This window comes from Nelumbo lutea, chromosome 6 (genome assembly GCF_056320005.1).
Source record: "Nelumbo lutea isolate HS-2025 chromosome 6, American lotus-T2T, whole genome shotgun sequence".
Classification (NCBI taxonomy): Eukaryota; Viridiplantae; Streptophyta; class Magnoliopsida; order Proteales; family Nelumbonaceae; genus Nelumbo; species Nelumbo lutea.
Window position 1 is genome coordinate 43,247,179 of NC_142689.1, and position 9,441 is coordinate 43,256,619.

Genomic DNA, 9,441 nt, shown 5'->3' on the forward strand with positions numbered 1-9,441 from the left:
GTGCAGTACCATAATCGAGTTTAGGGGTCAGGTGTAACATTCCAATTTTGCCCATCTATCTCCAAGGTCTAGGGTAATACTAGAATTTGGTCCGGTTTAGAGTTTCAAGCAAACCCACACTGCATTTACCTCAGGTCTCACCCTCGTAGCTAAGACAAACCACACCAACCAACTTGGCGACACATCAGTGTCAGCCTTGGCAGGATAAATTTCCCCAGATTTATCCAACGGCTGTGAAGATTCTAAACTAACACAAGTCTCATAAGTATCCAGTTTAAGGGTATTACACAGAATCCAATATGTACTTTATTCATTTACAATAAATGTCACAATGTACATCAAGCTGATTGGAGCTAAGGGCATACACTGTCTAACAATAGCAACTATGAAAGCTACATACCCAAAGTGAAGGGATGGGAGATCTATCTTATGGATAGCCGAACCCTGCAGGAAGGTTGGGCGAAATTTCAAAAATTTCTTTACTCCCATCCGGGAATCCTATTCCCAATTTAGAAAACTGCACTTTTAAGGTTTGTTCATGTAACCAAACCATACCAAATCCGAAATCAAATTAAGGGAGGGATATACCTAATACAGAATCCATGCAAGAATGCTCCTCCCAACGTAGGTATTCACGCCCAAAGAGAGTACCAAATCCTTCCTCTATTGAAGATGACACAGCTTAGGGTGATGTAGGATCAACAAGTAGTTCTTCACTAAGAATTAGCGATTCTTCAATAAGAATCGAATGAGACAGTGAACACAGCTTCTAAATTGTTTTTTCTGGCAAGAAACAATATTAAGATCAAATCTTGATCCAATCCAAGAATTGAGATCGAGCAGGGTAGGGAGGCAAGAACAGGAAGAAAAAGAGGCAGAAGGCAAGAGTAGTCTAACTGTGTTGTCTTCTCTCTGTATTCAGCGAATGTGTCTTTGGAGGTTCACTCTACTCTCTAATTTATAGCCTTAAAGAGAAAATTTCCTAATTTTATTAATAGTTTCCTGATCCAAATCTTTTATTTGGATTTAGACTCTTTAAGTGATAAGGATAATCCCTTATCTTATCTACAGATAAAGATAAACCTTCCTAATCAAATTAGGAGTTCCTTTGATCCAAATCTTTATTTGGATCTAGACTCTTTAAGTGGATAAGGATAATCCCTTATCTTATCTATTGATCTAAATCCCTTATCTGCCCTTATTTAATTCATCTAATTAACACAGTTCGAAATGGGCTTTTAGGCCCATTAAGCTTTCAGGCTCACTTCCACTTTAATGCTGGCTAGTTTGGCTCTCTTTGTATGGCATGAGACCTTATCATTGATCTACACATTAGCCATATGGGTTCAATCTAGCATCTGTTACAAGGCCTAGCCGAATTCACTATTGAATACAATGAACCCCTGAGTCCACCATCATGGGTTCTTAATGGGCCCAACATTTACACTAAATGGTCATTGGGTCCAACTATCTTATGAAGGCCCAAGGACTGTGGGCAGATGCTAGAATAGCCCATCAGGTATAATCCTCAATGGTCTTACACTTAACCTCTCAGCCCATACTGATCAAACACTACCCGACAAGAGATGACCTCTCCCTCGGCTGCAAGGTGCAGTGCTGCACTCTCTACTCACATGGATCCCGAGAATTAAAACCTTTTGCAAATATTTTGAAACCATAATATATATATATATATATATATATATATATATATATATATATATATTACAAAAACATATTTCAATGATTGAAATCAACTTCGAACAGTTTAGGTTTCCATTAAAGAGAATGCATCCCCGATCATTCACTTTACCCGACAAAGGGGCTGATATTGTCACTATGATCACCCACTTAGATGAATTCTCGGACTATCCCAACATACTCAGGTTTTGACCCCCTCTAAGGATCTCACTGATTGGCATATCAAAGACAGCCAAATCTGACACCTAGTGCAGTATCATAATCGAGTTTAGGGGTCAGGTGTAACATTCCAGTTTTGCCCATCTATCTCCAAGGTCCAAGGTAATACTGAAATTTTGGTCTAGTTCAGGATTTCAAGAAAATCCACACTGCATGTACCTTAGGTCTCACCCTAGCAGTTGAGACAAACCACCCCAACCAACTTGGCAGTACACCAGTGTCAGCCTTGGTAGGATAAATCTTCTCAAATCTATCCAACGGCTGTGAAGATTCTAAACTAACACGAGTCTCATATGTATCAAATTTAAGGGTATTACACAGAAACACACCATAATAATTTGAATCAAATATGTATTGTATTCATTTACAATAAATGTCATAATGTACATCATGCTGATTGGAGCTAAGGGCATACACTATGCAACACAAAGTGCAGGGAACCTCAGGAGATTATCGATGAGACCATGACTGCTTTTCCTGGGGTAACTCCATGGATGAAGTACGCAGTTAAGTGGAAGGGGTTTCCTGCATCAAAAGCTTCGTATGTATGAGTGGACGAGTTAATTGTGGCTGGCCATGAAGTCTTGATCAGGCAATGGGATGCACAAGCCAAGTGAGTGCAACGAGGGCATTGCACAATTAGGTGGAGGAGAATGTCATAGGGTGACACAATGAGGCGCTTGGCTAGAGAATTTCTAGATGTTTCTTGAGGCTTCTAGCCAATTTTATAGGTTTCTAGGCTGTTCGGGAGCATTCTGGGGTGTTCTGGAGTATTCTCCATGTGTCTAGAAGGGTCTAGATGTTGGTAGAACTCTCTACAACCTTGTGAAACAATCCGGGTTTGTGCGGAACAATCTAGAGGGGTTCGGAGCAATCAAGACTTCCTCTAGAGTGTTCTTATATTTTATGGAGGAGGCATCCCCTAGAAGAGTTTAGAAGGTAGAATGTTCTAGAGGTGCTTCTAGATGATGCTAAGTGTACATATTTCTAGAGAAATCCTTTGAGGTGGAAGTGCTTATAAAAGGGGACCGCCTCCCTCATTTACATAGAACCAAGCAATCAAGTGTTGTATCCATCTCTTGAGCAATACAAATAGTTCTTTTGAGTTCTCTATCTCTTTTTCCTTATGTACTTTGTGCCTTTATTGTCTAAGTGTGTGTCTTAGTGTAAGGGACGAGTTGGTAAGTTGCTTGGTCTCAAGAACTATGAGAGTGTTCTAAGTAGGGAAGATTGACTTGTGGAGCAACGGACTGCTGCCCAAGTGCCACACGAGACACTAGATAAGTATATGTCCATGACATATCGCTATGTTGTTCAATTTTAGCTACCAAAAAAGGCACTTTGATACTACATCTATGCCACAACATTTACGACCAATGCAACATAATCACATAGCCATCCATCCTACACTTTGTATTCCACGAACTCTTGATAGACTTGAATAGTATGACTTTGCAAGTGTTCCATCTTGGCTTAAGTGTGAATCAAATCACTACGGACTTTCTGACTTAGTTTGGAAAGAATACAAATACAAATATGTATAATATAAATACATATAAAATAATATAAAATACAAGATTTTAAGCTCTACATATTTGTATATTTGTATTTGTACTCATGCCAAATTAAGCCTCTTTAACAATTCTTCTAACTCAGGTACACGCTCTTGGAGATGTTCCTCTCGAATGTGTCCCTTATGGATCTCTCTTTATAGCTTGACATTTTCTACTTATAGTACTCTCCTTGCTCTAATTGCACGCCTAGCCATGATACCCACTTTGTCATTATCTTCCATCTGTTCATTGTCTTTTCCTATACCTGTGTAATTCAAACACCATGCTCATATAGGGATCAATGAGCAGACGCTTCAAGTAAGCTTTGGACAATGTGCCTGAAGAGGGTGGGCGTACTTGTGTAGGCAACTCAGGAGGGGGAGAAAGCACCAACTCTATTTCTCCTGCCTCTATCCTCTGGTGATATAACTTAGTACGAGTTGGGAATCCACAGGTAGCCACATGGCAAACTCTCTCTCTTACTGGTGGTCTAGTATTGTTCTAACCTTGTCTTCATGTTCTGTTTGTAATTATGGAAGTCAATTAGATCCTTGGAGATCTAGAACTGGACAAACTACTAAAATCCAAACTAGCGGAGGACTCGAATAAGGGGCTGACCCTACACCTAGTAATTTGGCTAACACTACACTGTATCAGTTCTTGGAGGCCAACCTAGGCTGTTCACCATCAGACTGCAGTTTCCAAACAATTTCCACTTCTGGGTATTCATTTATATTTTGTACATAATCCTCTTGGGTAAGATGATCCAACCGAGGATGAGCATGAATAATGTCGGAAATGCGATACCTGGTCCATTTTATTGGGCCACTGAAGATTGCCGGTGAAGGATCAACCATAGTTGAAGAAGTTGCAATGATCCTTAAATCGACCACTGCCTCTATCATGTAACAAGGACAACCCCCTCAGTATCCGTGCCAATATCATGGGTACCAATAGTAGAGGCCTTTTCTCAAACGGCTATTGAAATTGGAAAATTACCCTAATACATTGGCCATTGCAGCATGCACTCGGTGTTGGTTGATGTGGTAAAAAAGGCAAATGTCAACTCTTGGATGAGAATAATATTAGGATGGGTGACCTATTGGAAAATCCTCGTGTTGCACCCCAACTTTTATCCGGGAACGCACTACCCCTTTGTTCTAGTGCAACTTTAGGGTCCTGATCTGGATTCTGGGTTTCACTTCTTAGCAATAGGAACTCTCATCTCACTGATTGGTCATCTGGCATGTCAATGTTTGTTTTTCTACAACTTTAAACTTTAAGGCTGTGTTAGGTTTGAAGGAAAAAAATAGGAAAAGGAAAGGAAAGGCAGGGAAACCTTTACCCATCTTTTCCTTCAAACCAAACATAGCCTAAATGTATGAAGCAGGTCCACAAGAATACAGTAGAAAGAGATTTTAAGTTTTAACCCCCTCAGTAGTGCAATTTTTAAGCCTGCCAACTAACAAGTCTTTGCCGATGTGTATAATTTTGTCTTTCAAAGGAAAAACAACTGCAAGATCAGTAGCTATTATTTTTTGCTTTAAAAAATAAAATCATACATATTGGCAAAGACCAAAGGAAGCACAAAATACGAGGTACAAGCCTGGTGGCAGTAAGAGGGAGAACAAAATGCACAACCAGCATAAACCTTGTATCATTTCATGAACATGTAGAAATACACATTTTCAAGTACATAACCAGCAATATCACACAACATACAATCTTGTGGTGCCCAATTAAAAGAGTGTTGACTCCAATCAATCAAAAAAGAGACATTCAATGTGTACATGAGTGACCTTGGCCTTTTCAGATCATCTCACGACCTGCTTTTCAGCAATATTCTCTTGCCTTGTGTCAGACTTAGAACCGCCTACTCTTATATTACAAAGTAAAGCATCACGCCCTGTTAGAACAATCTGAAAGAAACCTTCTACTTCTTTTGACAGAAGATCTAGCCCTTGTGAGAGATTCTGTACATACTTCCCCAAGTCCAAAACTACATTACTCAACATATCTGATTCTGGAGGGTCTGTGTCATCACAAGTCATTTGATACAATTGCTTCACACTTGCTTCAACCGCTTGCAGATCTTTCAATAGTGTGTTACCTTCCTTGGAAACTAAGCTTCTGATCTCCCCATAAACATTGTTTTGCAATTCATTAAAAGCCTCTGCCCACAAGAACTTGTCAGAAACATGCAAATCCATCAATGGCTTTGCAGATCCTGAGAAAGCTGCTGTTAAGACACTACAAACAAATATTGTCTCAATCTTAACCCCATACAAAGCCCGCATTAGAACACTTCTTTTCGCTGAGTTCTTAATCTTAGGAAGCTGAAGAGAGCCAGAAAGCTCATGCAAGATGGTGGAACAATTATCAAGTTTTGAGCTTCTGGAACTCATCTGTTGCATCCAATCGTCAAGAGATGAACGAGCACGAATAAACTGTTCACTGGATGGGAAAAAAGTAGATACATCCAAAACAAGCAAGACACATTGAAGCAAGAGCTGTCGCTGATTGAGCTGTGAAAGCTCAGAGCTAAAAGCAATGCAAATGTCAAGTAACTTGACACTGTCATCCAAGTAAACATCCATCCATTTTTCATCCCAGTCAGCAACAGGGAACTGAAGCTCAGTAATGAGGGCTTTGATGTCCATATGTGTTTCAGAAAGTAATTGCATTGCCAGTATTATCCAAGATAAGTTGAGGGTGCTACCCTGACCCTTCAGCTTTAGCTTTTTCAGCCTTTCTGCCAAGGTTTCCTCGAAGGAGTCTAACAGGGCCAGAAGCTTTGGAGAGAGGTAAGATCCCTTGGGAAATATCATCCGGAAAGGATTTCCAAAAGGAAAGAAAGGTGGATGCCCATCATGTGGACGACTCATTTTAACATATAACTGCTCAAAGAGTAACATAAATTTGTAAGCACAAGGAAAATTTGGGATATCACCAGAATAAAAGGCAATTTTGTCACAACTAACAACAAAATAATAAAGAAGAAAATGGATTATAACAAAGCAGATATTATCTCCATGGCAATCAAAAGCAAGGTTTGAAATATTTGTAGCAATACCTAGATCATCTATTATATATATTAAAGGAAGGTCTTCAGGCAACAGCCCCCACCCTTCAGACATGTGGCATTATAAAATTTCAATAGATAGAATCTTAGAAGAGGTTAAACTCTTATTCTTAAAAAAGTCTATCCACTCACAAAAAAGTGATCACTCCACTCTCTTAAAATTCACACACATAGCATCCTAATCCCTAAAAAGTGGCCACTTCAAATGTTATGGTAGTAATTGAATTTTATTCACACACAACCATTTCAAAAGTAATGATTAAACAAACAATTTAACTTGAAAATATTCAAAATATTAAATGGATAAAATAAAAATAAATGAAATTCATAAAATGACTAAACAATAATACAAATGGTGTGAGTTTCATTCTTTTAGATGAAATAGTTTATTAATTGCAAACTAGATTTAACTTTTTTTGGAAGCATAACCTAATTTAGCTTTTAAAAATAAATTTATCAAATAAATAGTAAATACCAATTAAAGCGGGTTACTACTTACAAATAAGACCTCATTTAACCTCTTAAATCATATTAAAAACAACATAAATTAATAATGATTTTCAAACAAAGTAGGTCAGAATAGATTGCCAATTACAAAGATGTAAGACCCATGTTAATTTTTCTAATTTAACCTTTTATAATTAAGTAGTAAATTTCAAATTAAATGATACTGTAGTTGCCCCTTAGTATGGGGTCATTCTCTAGATAAAACATGGTAAGTCTCTTAAATCAAATAAAAAGACTAACCTAAATGTCTAATATAAATAATTTAAAAAAATTGAAATAATTCAGATTAATGGTTGCCATTCATAGTTATATATTATTGTAGAGGCTAAGATAACCATTTTAGAAAATTATTTTGGTAAGAAAAGGCCATTATAAAATAAACTGTATTTGCCACTTGATCAATAATTTACCATATGAATATACAATACCAATATTTGATTTCTTAAGAAGATTATGTATTACAGCCAAGGGGCCATTGCCCATTGCTTGATGCAGTATTAAAACCACAGGTGAGAAGCATGAGAACATGGTTTCAGGTCTGAGAACAACCACTTCGTGCAATTAGTTGGGATCAGCATCTTAGACCTGAACTTCATGCAGAAAAAAAAAATGGCTGTTTATTTTGAATTATTACAAAGAAAGGGTAATTACCAGTATAATAGAGAAAACATGAAGGCTGATTGTAACATATACTTCAACGTTAATATTGACATTCTGAAAACCATGACTGCAGGCAAGTGATAATCAATACGATTAACTGGATGAATTTGAAATCATCAGACTTGTTTCCATGCATTTTCTCATAAATTTAGATATCCCATGTCCCCACACCATCAGAAACCAATGGTATAACAAACAAAGAATTGCATCAAACAAAAGTTCTTGAGGATACACAAATGACATCATTCGAAAGGCCATCCAGTTGAAGGGGCTTTTGAATGCCCAACTGCATCACTAGATATAAAGTCACTAGATGATAAGAGAATTAGAAATGAATCCGTCAAGGATGTCAAGAGATGGATTACCATCTAATCGTGTTATCAAGTCTGTAACGAATCCATTTTGAACTCGTATGTGCATATAGACTCCCCATAAGAATTCTAAAGGATTCTTAATACTTGAACTTCTTAGAAACATATATAAAAAAACATGAAATCAAATTTACTATTATCGTTTTGCTTTTCATTCATTATTTCTTCCAATTAATCATTTCTACCTATCTAACTAGCAGACCAGAGATAGTTTCGATCATCATAAATATATCCAACAAGAAACGCACAGATCTTCACCGAATTGAACAAGTTTCGACAGATTAACATAAAATCATAAAACATATAACAACTCAAATCTCCTTCCCAGGGGGAAGTTCTTGCGAAAATGTCCCATCTACTGCATAATTAACAGAAACACATCGTATCCCGAACCATAATCAACAGAAACCCCAACAGTCGTTTACACGAGGCGGAAACAAAACAATATAACAATAATATTACATCAGAACCCCAAACCTATGTAAAATTGAAAACCCCAATTCAGTCTAAGAAGAAAATTCAAGTTTTCATGAAGGTATCGGAGAAAAGAGATTAGGCAAGAAGACAAGAAGGAAACTACAGAAGCAAGGACCACACTTTCGCACCTGAATTGGTACTAACGAAGAGAATCTCAGACGAAGAAGTTGCAGACGCGTTAAGCACACTCCTTGGTTTTTCTTCTAAACCTTGTGAATGAAGCCTAAGGCGTTGAAACGTTTAGGAAAGAAAATTTGTTTTAGTGGTGGTAATGAGCACTATCCACGATGTTCACCCACTCCATTGAATGTTCAGGATACAAGAAGTTTCCAGGCTGAGCCCAGCCAAATAAGGTAATGTTGATTTAACGGTAGATATTTGATCATCTGGAATAAAGTCCAACAAATATGATGAATCTTAGCTACAGCAGATGATTTTTACCCGTGTTGCTTGTCCATACACGTCAACTCTTTGTTTATTTAGGAGAAATTTCAAACTTTGTTCGGCCACGGAAAATTTAAAAGTCGGCCATGGAATAAACTAATGCTCGATCTGGACGGCCCCCTATTTGTTGGATGGTCTGAATCAGCCACTAATTCCTCCAAATATGCTTTGCAACTACGTCCAGCAAGCTTCCCTGATTGACCCAATTATATGACTTTTTTCATTTTTCATTTTTTATTTTGCAATAAAAGATCTTCATTAATAAAATCTTCAAAGAAAAAGATGAGAAGTCGAACTAATATGAAGAATAATTCTGCACTGAATAATTAAAAAAAAGTTTAATAAAAAAAAATTATCATAACATTTCCCTAACTACTATTTATATAAGCATATACACCTTTATGGCTCTTAAAGGAAAGCTTTATAA

General features: G+C 37.3%; 1 protein-coding gene across 4 annotated transcripts; it reads right to left on the reverse strand.

The window, feature by feature from the left end:
• Positions 1–5,106: 5,106 nt before the first annotated feature.
• On the reverse strand, positions 5,107–8,915 carry LOC148848778 (protein BPS1, chloroplastic-like). 4 transcript variants are annotated; one of them, XM_088952317.1, is made up of 3 exons: positions 8,699–8,782; positions 7,525–7,647; positions 5,107–6,370 (listed from the first exon to the last, which is right to left on the reverse strand). In XM_088952317.1, the coding sequence occupies exons 2-3, from the start codon at positions 7,588–7,590 to the stop codon at positions 5,288–5,290; spliced, it is 1,149 nt and encodes a 382-aa protein (XP_088808443.1). In that variant the 5' UTR covers positions 7,591–7,647; positions 8,699–8,782; the 3' UTR covers positions 5,107–5,287. The 4 variants fall into 4 exon arrangements, with proteins under 4 accessions (XP_088808443.1, XP_088808444.1, XP_088808447.1 ...); XM_088952318.1 differs by lacking the exon at positions 7,525–7,647 and having other exon boundaries at positions 8,699–8,915; XM_088952321.1 differs by lacking the exons at positions 7,525–7,647; positions 8,699–8,782 and adding an exon at positions 7,714–7,784.
• Positions 8,916–9,441: the final 526 nt, after the last annotated feature.

Coding starts and splice junctions, on each gene's coding strand:
- LOC148848778 (XM_088952317.1), bottom strand. CDS start 7,590: ATGTTCTCATGCTTCTCACCTGTGGTTTTAATACTGCATCAAGCAATG. Junction 6,371..7,524: donor TGGGCAATGGCCCCTTGGCT/GTAATACATAAT, acceptor CTCTTTGAGCAG/TTATATGTTAAAATGAGTCG.